At 39.1% G+C, this 21,145-nt stretch overlaps 1 protein-coding gene across 1 annotated transcript; it reads right to left on the reverse strand.

Moving 5' to 3' along the window:
* Positions 1 to 10,515: 10,515 nt before the first annotated feature.
* On the reverse strand, positions 10,516 to 20,207 carry LOC141339543 (uncharacterized). Its single transcript, XM_073844965.1, has 2 exons — positions 19,692 to 20,207; positions 10,516 to 12,559 (listed from the first exon to the last, which is right to left on the reverse strand). Exons 1-2 carry the CDS (start codon positions 20,005 to 20,007, stop codon positions 10,761 to 10,763), a joined length of 2,115 nt encoding a protein of 704 aa, XP_073701066.1. The 5' UTR covers positions 20,008 to 20,207; the 3' UTR covers positions 10,516 to 10,760.
* Positions 20,208 to 21,145: the final 938 nt, after the last annotated feature.

Raw genomic sequence — 21,145 nt, forward strand, 5'->3', positions numbered from 1 at the left:
AATCTGTCAGGAATGTGGTACCGAAAAAGCCGATAGGAAAGAATGAGAAAAAAATTATTAGCTGAGGCTGAGTCGAAGTTACAGAAAACCAAATTAGAGAAAGCAGCTAAACTCTATCCAGAAGCACCGTCTACTTCTTCACTCCCGCCGTGCACGCCGCCACACTATCCGGCGCCCGCACATAACATACCCGTGCGCAGCGCGCCCGCGCTTACTTCCGCAGAGCCTTGCGCGCCCCCACTAGCGGCCGTCAAGAAAATAAATGAAGCTCACTTGTGGATATCAAAACGAAAGGGTCACGTAGAGGTAACTCCGCCGTCCGTCTCAACTTTGAAAGACATTTTGAGCATGTTGCCTGAAGTGGACAAACCTTTACACTTCGTGGACATGTTTATAAAATTGTCGCGACACAGTCATTTTACCGGCGCCGATTATAAATTCATAATCATGTCCAAAATGGGTAATAAATACGACGAGACGCGTTTACTCGATATAGTTACCTGCTTAGCTGCAGCGAATGATGAGCTCCAGGCAAATCCCCTCTTTTCTCCGTAGGGGGAGGACGATGATGAATGGGAGGGTAGAACAAAACCCGCATCTTATAAAAAAGATGGGGAAAGTTATTTTTATTGGCGAGACAACCCTAACGCTATATCTACTCTTCAGAAGCAGCTTACTAAATTTCTGATAGGTGAAAGACGTGCCAATAGGGACCTTTCACATGTAACTTTAAAAGATTTAAAGACGCTTGGATTCACTTAGGTGGGTTTGAATTAGATGACCATGTGCCAGATTGCCTCTTTGTTTCCACATTCCTCAACAATTGTGCACTCGAAGTGCAGCCTTTGCTGAAATTGCAGTTAACCGACCGATCACGATTGACTGTGGAGGATGTGGGAAAAAAGATTAGAACAATGGCTGGTGACGGGTTATTTGATCTTCCTAAAACAGCGAACCCTGCCTTCCTGCATTATGCAGGCGGTGGAGCAGGTAATGTGCATGACCAACTTAAGAAGGGGGTAGATGCAATTATTGTGGGAGGAAGGGACACTGGGCAGTGGCCTGCAAAAAGAGACAAGCTGATGAGAGAAATGGTAAATACCACCCACAGCAGCAGCCACAGCAGCCGCAGCATCAGGGAAATCACTCTTTCCCCCCTCTACCACCGCCTCCCCCTCCACCTCCCCCTCCACATACAAATCCCTATTACACTCAATAGGGTTGCCCACAGAATCACGCCCCCAACGCCGCCCTTTTGTCTATAACCATAGACTCCCCCAATGGGGAGGAGCCTGCTACTCTAATGATTAACATGTTAGGGCAGGATTACCCTTTTCTCATTGATTCAGGGGCTACTATGTCATCGGTGGGTGGGGGCTACGAGGGGCCACTCTCTAACCAGAGTGTTGATTCTGTAGGGATTGATGGGTCTCCTTTCTTGACACCGCTGACGCCGCCATTAGAATTGAAGGTAGGCTCTCACAGACTAAATCACAGATTTGTATATATGGCTTCGTGCTCTTATAACTTGATGGGAAGGGATTTGATGGCTGCCCTGGGGGTTGAGATGAGGTTTAAAAATGGTAAACTTGTAGTACACACCTCGGACGAAGTGTGTAATGAAATAGGTGCCCTGAATGGCCTGCAGGTGTCACTGTTGTCCACTTGTAAAATAACCTCAACCCAACCTGACTTTTCTGAATTACCAGACAGTCTGTGGGCAGCCCACAAGGATGATGTAGGTAGTGTCTCCTGTTCCCCATACTGCGCTACAGTTAAGCATAATGACCCTATATACATTAAGCAATATCCACTATCAGAGGATAAGGCTAGGGGTATTGATGTTATAGTGTCATCGCCAGTGAAGCAAGGGGTAATAAAACGCATCACTAGCCCCTATAACACACCAGTGAATCCTGTCCCCAAGCCAAATGGCACTTGGAGATTCACTCAAGATTTAAGGAGAATTAATGAATTGGTGGTACCAATGGCCCCTTTGGTACCTGATGTAACATCTATTCTCATGGCTATTGATTGTGAACATGGATATTTCTCAGTGGTTGATCTCTGTTCTGCTTTTTTCAGCATTCCTGTGGAACCAGATACACAGCCCTTATTTGCATTCACCTACAGGGGTCAACAATACACTTGACACGCCTCCCACAAGGGTATGTTGATAGTCCCGCCTACTTTAGCATGGTGGTGAAAGACTGCTTGTCCACTTTGAGTCTGCCTGAAGGGGCCGCACTGCATCAGTACGCTGATGACCTTATGATAACAGCTGGGACGGTGGAAGTCTGCAAAGAAAGTACGCTAGCACTGTTACAGCATCTCAGTGAGCACGGCTTTAAGGTCTCCAAGAGTAAGTTACAATTCTGTCAACCATCCGTGACCTATTTAGGCCATTGCCTAACCAAAGGTCAGCGCACCCTCACTGCTGACAGACTTCAAGCAGTAAGGAATCACCCCCAACCACGCACTAAGCAGCAAATGTTGGCTTTTCTGGGACTAGTTAATTACTGCAGACAGTGGATCCCAGACTGTTCTCATTTTGATAAAGTATTGAGATCCTGTTATGACAATAAAACCCCTGCATCGTCGCCTATCATCTGGACAGATGAGGCTAAACAGGCATTTAAGCAGCTAAAAGGGGCCCTATGTTCCAGCCCCTCATTAGGCCTGCCCAATTACAAGTTACCTTTCCACTTGTTTGCCTACAATGGCCCTGATACTGCATGTGCAGTATTAGCACAGGAACATGGAGGGGGAATGAGACCTGTGGCTTTCCTTTCAAAAACCTTGGACAATATCATCAGGGGTCTACCACGTTGCCTACAGGCAGTAGCAGCATGCGCACTGATGGTGCAAGATGCTGAAAAGATTGTGTTGTCACACCCCTTAACATTACACACTTGTCATCAGGTAAAGCACACCATACAGAATTTGAACACACAACATATGTCGGTACAGCGTAGGACGGGGTATGAACATGTGCTAACTGCTACAACTAACCTCAGTATTAAGAGCTCATTAGGCATGAGTAATGTTGCTATGACATTGCATCACCTTCTAGCAACAGCCCCAACTATAGATTGTGCCACCATGGAAACCCATGACCGTCTAGCAGAGATCGCACATACATGTGCTCTCCGTTATGACTTGGAAGAGACACCCTTGGATGGGGGTAACATGGTTTTTGTGGATGGCTCGTGCTCAAAACCACAAGATGGCGTCTTCCTATGTGGCTATGCTGTATGTCAACTACCTGACGTTGTGTTGGAAGCACACAGCCTTTCTTTTCGCTCAGCACAAGCTGCAGAACTGTATGCTCTAACAAGAGCCTGTCAGATGTTTGCCGACAAAGATGTGACTATTTATACTGACTCACGATATGCTTTCGGGGTAGTACATGACTTTGCTCAAATATGGCGAGCCAGGGGATTTGTTGGGGCGGATGGCAAGCCAATTTTGCATCAAAATTTAGTTGAGTCATTGATTGAAGCCTCATGTCTCCCAAGGAGAATAGCCATAGTAAAAACAAAGGGTCACTCGAATTTATACACAGATGAGGCTAAGGGTAATTCACTGGCTGACCTAAATGCAAAAAGGGCGGCCCAAGAGGGGCCTCCAAGCCCCCATGTTAATGTAGCTCTAGTGTCAACCTCAAAAATGACGTCGTCACTAATTCCAGATGTTGACCTTGTCGCTGTTCAGAAAGCAGCAAGTGAATCTGACCGTCAATTCTGGTCAGTTTTTTCTGCGTCTCAGGGACCTGATGATCTCTGGCGTGACAAAGAGGGTCGACTGTGTTTACCTACGTCTGTTTTACCGTTTCTCGTCCTCGAATTTCATGGTATCACTCATCGCGGCCGAATAGGGGTACTAGATACAATGCGTGGTTTATTTTGCGTCGACCAATTACCTCAGACTGTTAATGACATTCTTGACAGATGTTTAATTTGCGCTAAAAAATAATATAAGCAAACCTCCAGCAAAACACCAACACCTGCCGAGGCCTAACCAATCATTTACTGAATGGCAGGTTGATTTCACACACATGCCCAAGAGGGGACCTTTTAAATACCTCTTGGTGCTTGTGGACAAATTTTCTAAGTGGGTAGAGGCCTTTCCATGTGCCAAAGAAAACGCCCATGTGGTCTTGCAGTTTTTAACCAAAGAAATCATACCCAGATATGGTATCCCGGTATCAATAGATTCCAATAAGGGCACACCTTTCACATCAAAAGTAACGCAGCAATTGGCGAAAGAATTACAAATTGATTGGCGACTACATATACCCTTCCATCCTCAAAGCTCGGCTTTCGTTGAGAGGAAGAATAGGACCATTAAACAAAAGATAAGAAAAGCAATGATCAGTATGAATACATCCGATTGGACAAGGGTCCTTCCAATTGTCTTAGCAGACCTAAGAATGATGCCTCAGCCAAATTTAGACAACTTATCACCCTATGAGGTGGTGATGGGGCGACCTTTCCCCATCCCTTGGCGCCACGGAATGGTAGGGATAGGTGTGGTGTTAACTGATCATATGTCTGAGTACTCTGTGGGCCTAATAGAAAAATTAACTGAGTTCTGGGAAAGGGTTAAAATGAAACACCCTGAGATCCCTACAGCTAACTCACACCCCTTTGAAGTGGGCAATCAAGTATTGATAAAGAAACTAAAAACCGGGGGCCTTAATGACTCTCTGTATGATGGGCCTACAGAGATACTAGCTGTGACCAGAACTGCTATTTTAACTGATCTTTTTCCACAGTGGATTCATGCAACCAGAGTGAAACCCTTGAAATGAAGAACAATGTATTATATGTACTAACTGTTTTTGTTTTCCAGAGCAATAACCTGTCTTGTCCTAGCGGGACTCCTGGTACCCAACGCTTCAAAGGAGGAGGCCAAAAGATACCTCTTCTGGCAGTATGCCAACTGGACAGCGCGTCAACTGACCAATGAATCATGTGTGGTGTGTCAAGAATTATTCCGCACCATAATAACTGTATCCTTGAAACCATTTGTCTATAACTGTGAATCCCCCAATTTTACTGTGTTCTGTACATATTATGCAGGGAAAATGTATGTATGGTCTCCTAGGTGTGTAAAGAGGGTAACAACACCCTATACTGCTGAAACTAAACGGTATAATTACTGTTGTATGAATGAAACGTGCAAGAAAGAAGGTAGTGCATCAAGTAAAAATCAAACTGAAACTGTTGATGTAAAAGTTAGCCTGGTGTTACCAGAAGGTTTTATGTTTCCTTATTGTTTTAATGGGACATCAGGTGAAAGCGTGACAGGTATAAGTGCTACAAATTGTAAACAAATAATAAACCAAGGGCAGGGTATAGACAGGTGGCTGCAAAGCTACTGTCCAAGGTTCGAGAGGGGCTCATGTGAGAAGAACACCGCAGCATGTGCTAAGGGAAATAATAGAACTGCTTGTTACACCTCCACGAACACTGTCTGTGTATCACCACTAATGTACTGTGAGTCCCCCTGGCCAGCGAAAGGTGCAGTGCTGGCTGATGACTGGTACTGGTATTGTGGTGAGGACACTGTAAACAACACATACAGGATGAACTGGACAGGCCTCTGTGCACCAGTGCAGCTGCAACATCATGTGACTGTTATGCATACACAACGTGATTTGTCTTTCAGGAGCAAACGATCAGTCAACAACGAGGACGTCCCTGATGAACATCAGATGAGGTCACACTGGACTCGGTTCTGGAAGTCTATGGTACCTCAGTTCGGCGTCTCTGACCTACTGAGACAACAGAACATCATGCATTATCGACTGGCATCATTTGTTAACAGCACCACAGCTGCACTGGTAGGGGTACAAAGCGAACTGAGAGCACTGAGACAGGTGGTCGTGCAAAACAGGTTGGCCCTAGACATGCTTCTTGCCCAGCAGGGAGGGGTTTGTTCTGTTGTAGGTGACAAATGCTGCACATATATACCTGCAAATGATGAGCCCGAGGGATCAATTGGCACTGCTGTAGCTACTATGAAGCAGATCTCATCCCAGATATATGAGGATGAGCTAAAGTCTAGAACTAATAATTGGAATTGGGGTATTCTCTCTAGCCTATTTGGCACGTTTGCACCTTATGTCTCAATGATAATACCGGTATTACTTATTTTGTTTTTATTGTGTATTTTTGGTCCATGCATTGTGAAATGTTTCACACAACGTATGTATACTATGGTGTCTGCTATCTCTGCAGGATATCGCCCACTGCCACAGAAGGATACTGGAGAATCTAGACTCTAGAGAGAGTCTGGAAGAGGGGATTATAAGAATTCATGTGTTTTGCAGTGAAGTTTCCTTGAGTTAATATTTTGTAGTTTTCTTGTCTTTCACAGTTTGCTTCATTTAAGAGTGTGATATTAGGTTCTGTCTGGGAATGTTTTGTCTGTCTGTTTCAGGGTTATCTCTCGGCAGGAAACCAGTTCAGTGCGGCTACACTATCTTCCTCTCTTCCTTATAGTTACCCTGGATCATCTGTAATTTTCCTTCCCATATGTAGAAGTATTCTCTTAAATGATATGTGAACCCCCGCCTACATGAAGGCTTGTAAGGGTGCTGTATAAAAGATGGGACTGCCCCATCTTCTTTAGTAGATAACAATAAACCAACTTGTATTAGATTTGGTGTGTTGTTGTGTATCCCAAGTGCTTGTTGCTGATCCACTCGACAGATCTGAGAAAGGCCTGATAAACTGCAGTGACCCAGAAACGAGGTTCTAACAAGCATATTGTGATAAAGTTCATTATTTGCTGTAATGTACTGATAAACATTAGACTTTCATATATTTTACATTCATTACACACAACTGAAGTAGTTCAAGCCTTTTATTGTTTTAATATTGATGATTTTGGCATACAGCTCATATCAAATTAGCATATCATGAAAAGGTTCTCTAAATGAGCTATTAACCTAATCATCTGAATCAACTAATTTACTCTAAACACCTGCAAAAGATTCCTGTCATACATGCATTCATTTGTCCATTAACAGCTGAGTTCGTGGAAGATGTTGCACTACACATCGCTGTCAGTGAGAATACTTATTTCTCTGAATAAGTATAAGATGTGTGTGTTATGGTTCGCATCAGTTCAAGGTTTGAAAACACATAGTTATGGATGGATTTGGATGGATCTTTGTGATCTCTCTTTGTTTCACCCATTGCTGCTGCGTCTGGAGATCCTAAGGAATTTTTATGGCTGTCACAGGACCAAACCTTAGGAAGCAGTTTCAAGGTGGGTGAAGGGCAGAAACTGCGTCTTGACCAATAGGAAGTTCTGTCCTTCCCAGGTTTTTGTCCCAAAGGTCTCTTCTTGCCCTCAAAGAGGTGTCTGGCAGTTGTCCTGGCATCCTTATCTGATGGCGTTGGTGTCACGGATTGGTCAGGTTCTGCACCCACAATCACTCCCAGATCACCTTCACCTGAATACTGATTAACGGACACCTGCACTCAATCATCACCAGCACACAAAAGCCACTCTCCACACACCACTCATTGTCCGGGCTCGTTCTAGCGAAAGCGGACTGCTAGTGTCTCTCCACGAGTCTCACTATCTGAAATACTTACCTTATTGTACTTACCTGATCTCTGTCTCGTTCCAGTCTTCCAAGTTCCAGTCCTCTGTGTCTTCGCAGTTTCCAGTCGTCAGAGGTGTGTGGCCGTAAGCTGACTTCCGCATCAGCTGAGGGTGGCGGATTCACGAACTCTCAGTATCCCTCCGTCTATCGTTCTTGGAATCCTCCAGTCTCGCCACCTGTAACGGAAAGGACCTGTTATTCACTCCACGTTTCCACCCGGCTCTGAAATCATCTCTACAAGTCATACTCACCATCACGAACTCTCCATTCACCTCCGGCACTGCTGCTTTGAATAAATAAAACATCACCTGTATTATACTTACCTTGTTGTCCCGTCTGCTTCATAACAGGAGGACAGTTTGCTTATGTTAGTCCACCAAGATCCAATCAAAATGTAGCAAACCTTTGTCCACTATTGTGGCCAGGGAGGGGCCCTTGCCATAAACTGGGCCCTGGAATGCGCGGTCCACTACAGATCGGACGTCACATCTGTATGGAAGTCACAGCGGCTCGTGAAGATGAACAGATACTTTAAGCAGGCTGTGTAAAGTTTACTGTGGATTGACTGTTTTGAAACTTATATGGTAGTTACATAGCCGCTAGACCTCAGTTATCATGAAAAAAGCCAGGAAATTTTGACAATATGGGACCTTTAATAAATGGTTCAATTGGCTAATGACGTAGACACCCCTGTAAACAGGAAATTCGGTTAAGAGCAGAGCTGAAGCTATATATATAAATAATATTATTTGTGATATTAACTTACATATAAAAATAAACAATACAGGTCCTTTTAAAAAAATTTGCATATTGTGATGAAGTTCATTATTTGCTGTAATGTACTGATAAACATTAGACTTTCATATATTTTACATTCATTGCACACAACTGAAGTAGTTCAAGCCTTTTATTGTTTTAATATTGATGATTTTGGCATACAGCTCATATCAAATTAGCATATCATGAAAAGGTTCTCTAAATGAGCTATTAACCTAATCATCTGAATCAACTAATTTACTCTAAACACCTGCAAAATATTCCTGAGGCTTTTAAAAACTCCCAGCCTGGTTCATTACTCAAAACCGCAATCATGGGTAAGACTGCCGACCTGACTGCTGTCCAGAAGGCCATCATTGACACCCTCAATCAAGAGGGTAAGACACAGAAAGACATTTCTGAACGAATAGGCTGTTACCAGAGTGCTGTATCAAGGCACCACAGTGGGAGGTCCGTGGGGAGGAAAAAGTGTGGCAGAAAACACTGCACAACGAGAAGAGGTGACCGGACCCGAGGAAGATTGTGAAGAAGGACCGATTCCAGACCTTGGGGGACCTGCGGAAGCAGTGGACTGAGTCTGGAGTAGAAACATCCAGAGCCACCGTGTACAGGTGTGTGCAGGAAATGGGCTACAGGTGCCGCATTCCCCAGGGTCAAGCCACTTTTGAACCAGAAACAGCGGCAGAAGCGCCTGACCTGGGCTACAGAGAAGCAGCACTGGACTGTTGCTCAAATTTTGCATGTCATTCGGAAATCAAGGTGCCAGAGTCTGGAGGAAGACTGGGGAGAGGGAAATGCCAAAATGCCTGAAGTCCAATGTCAAGTACCCACAGTCAGAGATGGTCTGGGGTGCCATGTCAGCTGCTGGTGTTGGTCCACTGTGTTTTATCAAGGGCAGGGTCAATGCAGCTAGCTATCAGGAGATTTTGAAGCACTTCATGCTTCCATCTGCTGAAAAGCTTTATGGGGATGAAGATTTAATTTTTCAGCACGACCTGGCACCTGCTCACAGTGCCAAAACCACTGGATAATGGTTTGCTGACCATGGTATTACCGTGCTCAATTGGCCTGCCAACTCTCCTGACCTGAACCCCATAGAGAATCTGTGGGATATTGTGAAGAGAAAGTTGAGAAACGCAAGACCCAACAGTCTGGATGAGCGTAAGGCCGCTATTGAAGCATCCTGGGCCTCCATAACACCTCAGCAGTGCCACAGGCTGATTGCCTCCATGCCACGCCGCATTGAAGAAGTCATTTCTGCAAAAGGATTCCCGACCAAGTATTGAGTGCATAACTGAACATAATTATTTGAAGGTTGACTTTTTTTGTATTAAAAACACTTTTCTTTTATTGGTCGGATGAAATATGCTCATTTTTTTTAGATAGGAATTTTGGGTTTTCATGACCTGTATGCCAAAATCATCAATATTAAAACAATAAAAGGCCTGAACTACTTCAGTTGTGTTGTAATGAATCTAAAATATATGAAAGTCTACTGTTTATCAGTACATTACAGAAAATAATGAACTTTATCAAAATATGATCATTTTTTGAAAAGGACCTGTATACGACGAGGCCATTGAATGCTTGAATCTGATTGGCTGACGAACGTTCTAGAGGTGGGCATTATATTCAGGGAAACGCACTGCAAACGTAGTTCCATGCAACTTAACCGCATTACATGTCTATATCACTTCGCCACACGATTTCAGTTATTTCAAAGGTCCTTACAGCCAAAAACAGCGAAATAACCAAAACCCACAACGCTATTTGCCAAACAAATAATTAAGGGCTCATTTTAAAGAACTGATTTTATAGTTAAATCATGGTCATAAACTCCACGTTTTAGAGTAAAATAAATAAATAAATAAATAAATAACTTGTTTAATCTTTGTAATCTCCTAATACTCCTAATTTTACTGTATTTAGAAAAATACAAGGACAATAAAGGCATTTAATTAAATTCTATTTTAAAAACTTTATTTAGATATTTTAAAAAAAATCATAAAACATTATGGCTTTCAACAATTAAAGCTAAAATAAAATTTTTCTTATGCAAATACACTGAGTTGACCACAAATGTTGTTAATAAAAAATAAAAAGTAAAGATAATGTATTGATGAAAAGGTAACATTTAATTATGACTAAAAATGATCATTAACTACTTAAGGTAAAAGTGAACTAATGAGATTGATCTCTCTCCTACAAATTTACAAGAAGGGATGGGTATACATATACAGTACATGCCAGACCAGTATGTGTAAACCAGCCAGAGATATACACAAAAAAAACAGAACCAAACACTCAAATGTACTGACTGACTAAAACTCTTGTTGCAGTGTGAACACTTATAAGGTCTCTATCCATTGTGGATCCTCTCATGTGTTTTCAAATGTTCTGAACGATGAAATCTCTTGTTGCAGTGTGAACACTCATAAGGTTTCTCTCCAGTGTGGATCCTCTCATGTCTTTTCAAATGTACTGACCGACTAAATCTCTTGTTGCAGTGTGAACACTCATAAGAGTTCTCTCCAGTGTGGATCATCTCATGTATTTTCAAATTTACTGACTGACTAAATCTCTTGTTGCAGTGTGAACACTTATAAGGTTTCTCTCCAGTGTGGATCTTCATATGTGTTTTCAAATGTTCTGACCGACGAAATCTCTTGTTGCAGTGTGAACACTCATAAGGTTTCTCTCCAGTGTGGATCCTCTCATGTGTTTTCAAATGTTCTGACCGACAAAATCTCTTGTTGCAGTGGGAACACTCATAAGGTTTCTCTCCAGTGTGGATCCTCTCATGTCTTTTCAAATGTACTGACCGACTAAATCTCTTGTTGCAGTGGGAACACTCATAAGGGTTCTCTCCAGTGTGGATCATCTCATGTATTTTCAAATTTATTGACTGACTAAATCTCTTGTTGCAGTGTGAACACTTATAAGGTTTCTCTCCAGTGTGGATCTTCATATGTGTTTTCAAATGTTCTGACCGACGAAATCTCTTGTTGCAGTGTGAACACTCATAAGGTTTCTCTCCAGTGTGGATTCTCTCATGTCTTTTCAAATGTACTGACCGACTAAATCTCTTGTTGCAGTGTGAACACTCATAATGGTTCTCTCCAGTGTGGATCCTCTCATGCGTTTTCAAATTTACTGACTGACTAAATCTCTTGTTGCAGTGTGAACACTTATAAGGTTTCTCTCCAGTGTGGATCATCTCATGTGTTTTTAAATTTACTGTCCGACTAAATCTCTTGTTGCAGTGTGAACACTCATAAGGTTTCTCTCCAGTGTGGATCATCTCATGTGTCTTTAAATGTACTGATCGACTAAATCTCTTGTTGCAGTGTGAACACTCATAAGGTTTCTCTCCAGTGTGGATCCTCTCATGTATTTTCAGATATGATGACTGAATAAATCTCTTGTTGCAGTGGGAACACTCATAAGGTTTCTCTCCAGTGTGGATCCTCTCATGCGTTTTCAAATGTACTGACTGACTAAAACTCTTTTTGCAGTGTGAACATTTATACGATTTCGCTCTAGCGTGGATCCTCTCATGTATTTTCAGGTCTCCTGACTTACTGAATATCTTGTTACACTGTGAACACTCATAAGTGTGGATCCTCTTATGCAGTTTTAAATAAGTTACTGAAGTAAAAATCTTTTCACACTTAGAACACATGCATTCTCTCACACCAGTATTTATATTCTCATATACTTGCAAACTTTGTAGACACCAAAAACTCTTACCACACAAATGGCATGAATGTGGCTTCACCTTTGTATGAACTTTCAAGTGATTCCTCAGACCTGAAGCCGCTAAATACACTTCACCACATTGATCACATGTGTGCTGCTTCTCTTTAGTGTGGATGTTTATGTGCTCCTTAAAGCTTGATGAGCGTGAAAAACTCTTCCCACGTGGATCACAAGTAAATGGTTTTTCTCCACTATGAATTCTCATGTGATGCTCAAGACCTGTTTTTCTAGTTAAACTCTTTCCACACTGAGTGCAGGTGGAACATTTCTCTGCTCTTCTTTTATTTAAATATTTCTGTTTGGCTTGAGAGCAACTCAAAGGTTTTTCTCCATTTTTGGAATATTTTTTCTCCTCAACTTGACTTGATTCTTCATTCTCTTCTTTTTCTTGAATCAACTCTGAAATAAAAGTAAAAAGGGTTCATTTTCAGTAACTTGTTATAAGCTGAAAAACATGAAAAAACTAACATTTGAGAGCAGTGCCAATAAGTCCTACAGATGGTGGCACCGGAAGCAGATTTGGTAGAGCTGGTGTGTGGGATATCAAAAATAAAGATCATTTAAAGGGGTCATATGATGCAGTTTCCTTTGGAGTGTTAAAAGCTGTTTGTGCATTAGATAAGATTTGTGAAGCTGCAAAGCTTAAAGTCTCAAAACCAAAGAGATATTTATTATGAAAATTAAGACTCAGCCACACCTCCCTAAATTGGCTCGTTCAAACCCCCCCACTTGTCCACATCACGGCGTGAGTAGATTAGCGTAACACATCCCATAAGAATATGAATATGAAAAGAAAGAAGGCGTAACTTCACCGGATGTAGTAGTGTTGCAGCGCCATGTTGTGGAGACGCAGTGTGTTTCATTGCAAAAGCAAACATTCTTTGTTTGGCCTTTCAAATGAGGACACAACTATAAATCAGTGTTTTAAGTTATATTTGGGTCAATGACGTGATGCCCCCTTTTTCAGTCCGGGTTGATTTTATTTTGCAGAAAAAAATAAAAAATACATAAAATTTCTCATCTACTTGTTATACTTTCTTCCCCTACTAAACCACTCTAACTTCTCCAAATTTTTAAGTTTTTCATCATTTTTCTGCTATCCGAAGTGTCCAAACATTATATTGGGCGACTGTCCAGCCTTGAGTTTTGTTAGGAAAACTGGTTTAAAAACACTTTAAATCAACTTAAATATATCCCTTTTCCTAGTTGGCATAATTTCAAACATGTTTTACATCCATTGACAAAACTGCGAAGCATTTGCACATATATTTCTAACATGATATACAAATGAATGTTGTTCGAATTATGTTGATTCCATCCATATCATCCGGGGTGACCTTCAACAAACGACAATTTTGGGACCTTTATTTTGAAAAACAACTCAAGGATGGGATATTGCATCAGCCAGACACAAGTGAAGATCCCCTGGAAACAACTTTTGGTCATCATGTGGGGCGACCACCCCAAAACTGTGAATTATAAGTTTTCCCACAAATCTATATTTTGATGGTAAATTTGATAGTGGCATGTCACTAGAAGAAGCTAGTTTGGTTTCTGAGGCTAACTGTTAGCCTGTTATACTTGAGTGAACTTGAAAACATCATATGGGCGACCGAGTATCATGTGGGGCGACCACTGCTGAGTGTTTTAAATGATAGATATATGTCCTGTATTTGTAGTTTTTATATTATATACATAAATTATATACAGTTAATTGTCTAAGCGTAATAATTTGTATATTTTATCTTTTTTCTAAATTCAACCATTTTCCATTCCTTTTATAGGGATAAACATTTATTTTTTGTTGTAGTTCAGTCCTACAGGAAAAATGTATAAAATATACAGAATGACATCATTTTTTCATTTTAAACAAGTTTTAACCTGTTTTACCTATTTCCTAGATGGCATGATTAACAAGCTAAGAGAAGACTGCTCGTCATAGACAGAAAGTCAACTCCGACCCTGCAACAAGAGCAGAGTATCTTGCAAGGAAAAGAGAGAGGTAAAGAAAAAAAGCTTCTTTAGCAGTGTGCTAGAGTCACTAGAGCTACAGAAAGTAGGAGACAAGGGTAGATCAAATAAACTGTTTAGACTGTATGCTACAAGGAGCTATTAAACATTGGTCACCTAAATTGTTCTCATCAATCTGGACAACTTTCTAAATTAAACTTATTAGCTAAGACCAACAGGAAGCCAGATATTTTGATTTGAATGTGGATTTTGGGAAAAAATCAGGCTGTAAACAAATTGATACTCATCATAGGAGCAACATGATGTTCACATCAAACTTTATCAACATGAAGAGAAGATTCTGAAGATGCTAAATTGCGAGCAGATTTTGGATATCTTTGTGGTGATTTTTTAAAGTGATAGTAAAAAAGATAACCTTAATTTTTTAGATCTTTAAAGTGCAGCATCCAAACTCTTTAAAACTTTTTTCACACAGAGAACTAGTCATTCTGAGCAAATGCTGTTAATCTCATAAGTATACAAGGCTCTATGAATTAAAGAAAATTAAAAAAAGAAATCAGAAATCTGCTCTCACTCTGCCTGCCTGTAAATATGTGTGTTGAGAGTTAGAGTGAGTGTAGGGGGAAGGGGTGAAAGGGAGAAAGGGACAGAGACCAGTGAATAATGCTGTTTTGCAGAACATCTTTGAGGAAGAAATACCCATTGATGTGCTGTAATCTACATAAATATGAAAATTATACCATTTTAAGATGAGTTATATTCATATCGCCTCATTACAATACTCAACTTGTTTTTTAAAGATATTTTCAAAGAATGAAGTGTTTATATGGCACTTTATTGTCTATTGCTGTATACCCACATGAACTTTGTTAATGTTAATTCACAGTATATAAACTGTTAAAAGATACAAATTTACATTATAATAATGTATGAATACCTTTTTGTAGCTTAATATTAATAAACATTAATAAATGCTATTTAATTATTGTTCACATAAACTAATATAGTTAATGTTAACAAATTAGACTGGATGGCAAAATTGTATATATTGTGTGTATGTGTCTGTGTGTTGAATTTAAAGTGCAACCCTTTCAATTCTGTAAACTTCAAATCCAAACTGGCAGAGTTTTACTGTGAATGCTTGTGCCAACTAGGCACCATTTTCCTGATGCTATCGTGATGGCGACTGCGCAGATGGCAAGGGGCCGTTCATTGCTACTTGCAGCTTTAATTAGGGCCCGAGCACCGATGGTGTGAGGACCCTATTGGAATTGCTCCGTTTAAATGTTAATGTCCTTCTGATTTGTTATATTTAAATGTTGAAATGTTATTTGAATAAAAAGAGTAAAATTTTCTTTCGTCTTGAACTCTTGTGTGTACATTTTAACAGAATTTTTTATACCTGTGGTTTTCTTATCATTTGGGGAGACTAATGATAAGAAAGCAATAATTACACTAAATTCATAACCAAATATCCATCAGTTTAGCCTAAAATATTAATCAGTGGTATGCTATTGCTGAATGTGTAATATCTGTATAAATGCCAATTCAGTTTTTTTGCTTTTGAAGTAAAAATCAGTATTGTAACTGGATTACGAGGGACACTCTGATATTATAGAATAAACTTGTGAAATAATGGTTTTCAAAAAATGAAAGGGGACAAAAGTTTGTCTTTCTTCAAAAGTTTATCTACTTATATGTGTTCAACTAGTCTTAATGATACATAAAAATGTGAATTTTGAGATATATTACGGTCGCCCCGGATGACTTTTTTAAGGCTACGTTTTATCAACTCAAGTCTAAAAACACTAAAATGTCAAATATTTTACTTTTCTTTATAAAGGCATGTGTACACTACATTCCAAATGTTTGGAAAATGGCCAAACACATACCCATATTTTTGGTATTTTAAAATTGGCCTATTCAAAAGTCTCATCCGTCAACGACCCATTTACAGCACTGTTCTGGAACAGTAAAATGCAAATATTTGAGTGGGTGATGCACATTTCACTGAAGACTGTGTACATCTGGCATTGTAAGCTGCTCTCCCAGGTTCAGGAAACAAAGCGTTAAGGCTATAAAGTGGGCCAATCACAATGTTGCATGAACAGTCTGTGCATCTGACTGATGGCCTGCAAGTACGTTTTCATATTTAAAGAATTCAGTACTGACTTTTCAAACACGAGTTTGCACGTTTGCAACAAATGCCTAGTTTATAATGGGTTTTATCATTTCTGTCTCGATGCGCCAAGAAATGGTATCACAACATGGTTGGGGTGTAACATTTCCAACACACGCTTGAGGTATCCGGCCAATTCCAAAGCACGGATAGCTAATCAATCAGAGAACACCTCGGTTTCCATCAACAGTGAGTGCGTTTACATGAACAACAATATTCCTATTTTTACCCGATTAAGTCAATACTCTGATTAAGAAGCAACCATGTAAACTGATAAATTCTGATCAATTTAATTCGCCTAAAGTCATAATCGAAGTAAACACAAATCGAATTAAGCCAGGTGGAGTATTCCTATTTTAGACGCATTATGGAAGACATGTACACACCTTAATCAGACTATTCCCCTTGTGTAGGACTTTTCGCCACATTTTGTGACAGGATACACACTAATGCTTGCATTCCAGGCAGGTTTTTGAGCTCGTAAATCACGTGTTCAAACCACGACTCAGGACTTTGTTACGTTCCAGTCAAGTCACGCCAAGCATTTATTATTTTTATAGTATTAATAATTTGATTGCAACGTTATATTGTCCTAAACTCTATTTTACCACCGTGTGCCACTAAAAAAACGCACTCCTAGAGGCTTTATTGTTGTTTCTCGGGCTATGTCACGTCAGAAATTGGAACTGGGAGTACGTCGTCGATCTAGTACGAGTTCACGGATGGGAATTCATGGGTTTGAGTGCCGTTCCAGTGCACTTTCACGGGTAGAAGTTTGGAAAAACAAGGGTAACGGGTCGTCTGGACTGGAACGCGGCATAACGCTCTCAGTTGGTCGCGCTTTGGTTTCATTTGAATTTAATTATTTTTTGCTACAACATGGGCTTAATCAATGCTCATTGCTAATAAATAGCCTAGTTTGTTATCATAATTTTTAGTTTTCTGGAAAAGTTTTTAACATTCAACCCCCTTTTTCATTAGTATTATTTGTATGTATTTATTTTAATTTTGTGAACGGGATTTCCGCTATTGGAATGTCTTTTTACTTTTACTTTCGAAGTCATGATCTTGGTTTTGATTGCATATATAAGGCTACACCTATCAATTTTAAGATTAAAACAAATTCTTAAAATATGGATTTTAATTAAACAGCATAACAAAAATAAATTAAAACTAGCTTATATAGCATTTATTAACAAAAACTAATAAGACGAGGCATAGACTCCATCACATGCTGTTATATTCCGACTAAACAATTTATTACAGGGCGTGCAAACACTGAGCAATCATAATAATTAATAAAAAAAATTATAAAAGAAACCCTCCCAAGCGTAATGTGAGGTAAACGGCAAAGATAACAGGGTTTTCAAAATGAAAACAAATAAAAAAAGTAAAACTAAACTGGCTTTCGGTGACTGTGCTTGCGTGTGCTTTTTTTTCTCCTAAAAACTGACTGGCTCTGAAACGCTCGCTGTATGGATCAGACACTTTGGAGCAGCACAGCACGCACTCGCACAAATGCGACCACGGCAAATTTTGACTCACACATTCTAAAAAATATTGCATATGTCCAGAGCCACTTCAAGCTTTTGTAAAATTAAAACCCAAACATCCAAAAGTCTATAAAGAAGATGAACTGATAGCGTCGCGTGTGGACGTAATGATGTGTGTCATTAATCGATCTATGCACTATAACATGTAAAAAGGGGACATGAAAGGAATATTCTAAAGGCAACTCATGTAAACAGCTTAATCATATTATTGTCTTATTCAGAATAAGGTCATTAATTAGATAACTGGTGTCCATGTAAACGTAGTCAGTGAGTTTTGTGAAAATCAAAGCGTTTCTTAAAGGGAGGGCAGAGAGGAGCAACAATAATGTACAGTATGTGGAAAATAACATGTTTTTAAACCTCAAACTGCATAAACAAATCATCATTTGATGCTAAAAAGTGAATAACAAGTTAACCATAATATTACTATTGTTTTGAATGTATAAGCGCAGTTACTAAACTGTATTACATATTTATTTCTTGGTAAGACACATTTGACAGCAAAGCACTAAACTCGAGTCAGGAGGCATGCAAAATTTTAATTTCGTTGAAAAGTTCTTGAATTTCTCTCCCAAAATGTACAAACCCTGAAACTGATTATGTATTAGCATTGGACATGACTGTAGCTAACACTACTGTTTCTGCATCAGCCGTGTTTGATCTGTTCATAAATTAATTCAGTAACACTTTCTTTGAAGACCATATTTATAATGCATTATAAGGGTATGCTTAAGGCACTTTAACGAATTCATAGTGCATTATAAAAAAAAAAAACGTATAGTGTGTTGTATCATAAAAAAGTTTTAACGTATTGTAATTTTTATTTATTTGCGGTTATAGCTTTTAAGCATGTGATTATCTCCTCATAGTTATAACATAAGTCTCATATATTACCATGTTTAGCATGTCACTACTGGAAGCATACAAAGAGCACTTATAAGTATTAATAATAATAACAATAATAATATCTATCACAGAGCCAAAGTTAATGTATCAGATGAATGTGTAACATGACACGTTTGTATTATTAGTTAGATTATTTTGATGGTACCCTTTATACAGCTTTTGATAAGTAACTTTTCAACTGCATGTCAGCTAGCAATAATTATTATTACTATTATGCTAAATATATTCTAACACTGTATTTTGATGGTTCCCCAAAAGACAAACTGATATGTAACTTTGCAAGTTTGTAAACCTTCTACCAAGCCAAACTTAACCTAAGTCGAATAATACTAGACTAATAATACTACTGATAAAGGAGTGTTAGTGTAGTGGGAATGTACATGTAGTTGGAAAGTTGCTTCTAGTCAGTAGACCAGGGGGCCCATCATAATAAAATGTAAAAAAAAAAAAAAAAAAAAATTATATATATATGAAATAGTCCATTAAAAATTGCGTTGATTTAATATGCCGCCCATCGTGTCTAATAAATAATCATAATCTCAAAAATTAGAACCCCAAATACTCAAGTACTTTAGTACATTGTAATTGTTCTGATTATTCATGAGAACATTTTATAAGATTTTTTTTTATTATTTTTTTATGATGCATTCATTACAATGCCTTAGACATACTTTATAATGTATTATAAATAGGGGCTTCATAGAAAATGTTACCAAAAATTCTGTGCAGAATTTAAATGTTTCTTACTAGATCTGGAAGTGCTTTTGCTGCCCCATCTATACTTTAACAGACTGATCTGCTTTAAATATTGTTTCTATTACAATTAACTAAATCTAAAGCAGCTTGAAACTCAGTATTAATAAAACTTTGAAATAATGTACCACAAACAGTCATTAAAGATGAATGAAGATTAAACACCAACCTCCTTGTTCCTCCTGTTTTATTCTCAAAGGTTCTGGTTCCTCTTGTTTTATTCTCAAAGGTTCTGGCTCCTCTTGTTTTATTCTCAAAGGTTCTGTTTCCTCTTGTTTTATTCTCAAAGGTTCTGGCTCCTCTTGTTTTATTCTCAAAGGTTCTGGTTCCTCGTGTTTTATTCTCAAAGGTTCTGGTTCCTGTTTTATTCTCAAAGGTTCTGGTTCCTCTTGTTTTATTCTCAAAGGTTCTGTTTCCTCTTGTTTTATTCTCCAGGTTTCTAGTTCACTCGTGTTCTCCTCACTCTCCACTTTAACAAACTCCATCTTCACAGCAGCAGATCTCAGTTCAGCTGATACTTCTCCAGATATTCCTGCTCGCTTCAAAACCTAGTCACAGCTGTGAGGATGAGGATATTACAGGTATTTACTGACTGGATTCAAAAACTGTATTTTTTCTGTTTACAGAAACTACATTTCTCACAGACTGAACTAAAACCGAATCACAACAAAACAACAGAGCACTGAAACTAATCTTCTTCTTCTTAGGTTTAATGGTGTTTGTCAAACAGAAGTGTGTGTTAGTGCCACCCGCTGGACTGGAGTGAGAAGCGCCGAAAGGAGGGAAAATATTACGGGGAATGACTTCAAATTAAGACTCACATCATGGTATTTGATCAGCATCAACAGTCTTTGTGAGTGAATATTAAAGAAGAAAAAAAAGAGAATAATATGCTTTCCTGCAATATACAAAAATTATTAAACCCACAATGCCCCAATCTCAATCTAGTTTAACTGAGTCCCTACAGGATGGACAAGTACAAAAACATTTGTTTCTAACTTTAGATTGAACAGAAAAATGTGTCTACCCTTGATTTCCTTTTCCCATCCTCTCTGCCATTCCTTTATTAAACTTGATTATGACCTTTTCTGTATCTTTAATTGGCAAAAAACATGTCAACATATTCAGCTGTTACTCCTCATCTTCCCTTTTAACAGCGAAAAAATTCAGTTAATAAATACAAGATACAATACCTGCTTTACAAACTCAATCTCTAGAAGTGCATTCATGTTATATTAGAGTTATGATTTTAGTGAAGTTAAAAGTTTTGAAACCAAAATACCTGCAACATCCAGTTAGACCTGTAGTAAACTCAGGAGAGAAGATCTTGATTGAGATGTTACTGTGTGTCGCTGCAGTCATCCAGACTTACTAAACACTCAATCACTGGAGTTTTAGACAGATTTCAGGATCGTCATTAGAAGATAAAATATGCAAAGGATGTAAGCAGTTACAGGAATGTGCCCAGATTTTCAGCGACTCTAATCCAATCAGCAGAACTATAGACTCATTATCACAGAGATCAGGGAAAGTCTCTGCATTCATATGTAACTCAGATATTGATCAGAAACAAAGAAACCAATTAAAGAAATGAGGCAGAAACATCAACAGCCAATAAAGACA

The sequence above is a fragment of the Garra rufa genome, chromosome 1 (assembly GCF_049309525.1).
Source record: "Garra rufa chromosome 1, GarRuf1.0, whole genome shotgun sequence".
Classification (NCBI taxonomy): Eukaryota; Metazoa; Chordata; class Actinopteri; order Cypriniformes; family Cyprinidae; genus Garra; species Garra rufa.

What these genes read in the sequence shown, in the direction of transcription:
- LOC141339543 (XM_073844965.1), bottom strand. Translation starts at nt 20,007, where the DNA reads ATGGAGTTTGTTAAAGTGGAGAGTGAGGAGAACACGAGTGAACTAGAA. An exon ending in AAAACAGGAGGAACAAGGAG is followed by an intron (nt 12,560 to 19,691) that starts GTTGGTGTTTAA and finishes CTTTTATTTCAG; the next exon opens with AGTTGATTCAAGAAAAAGAA.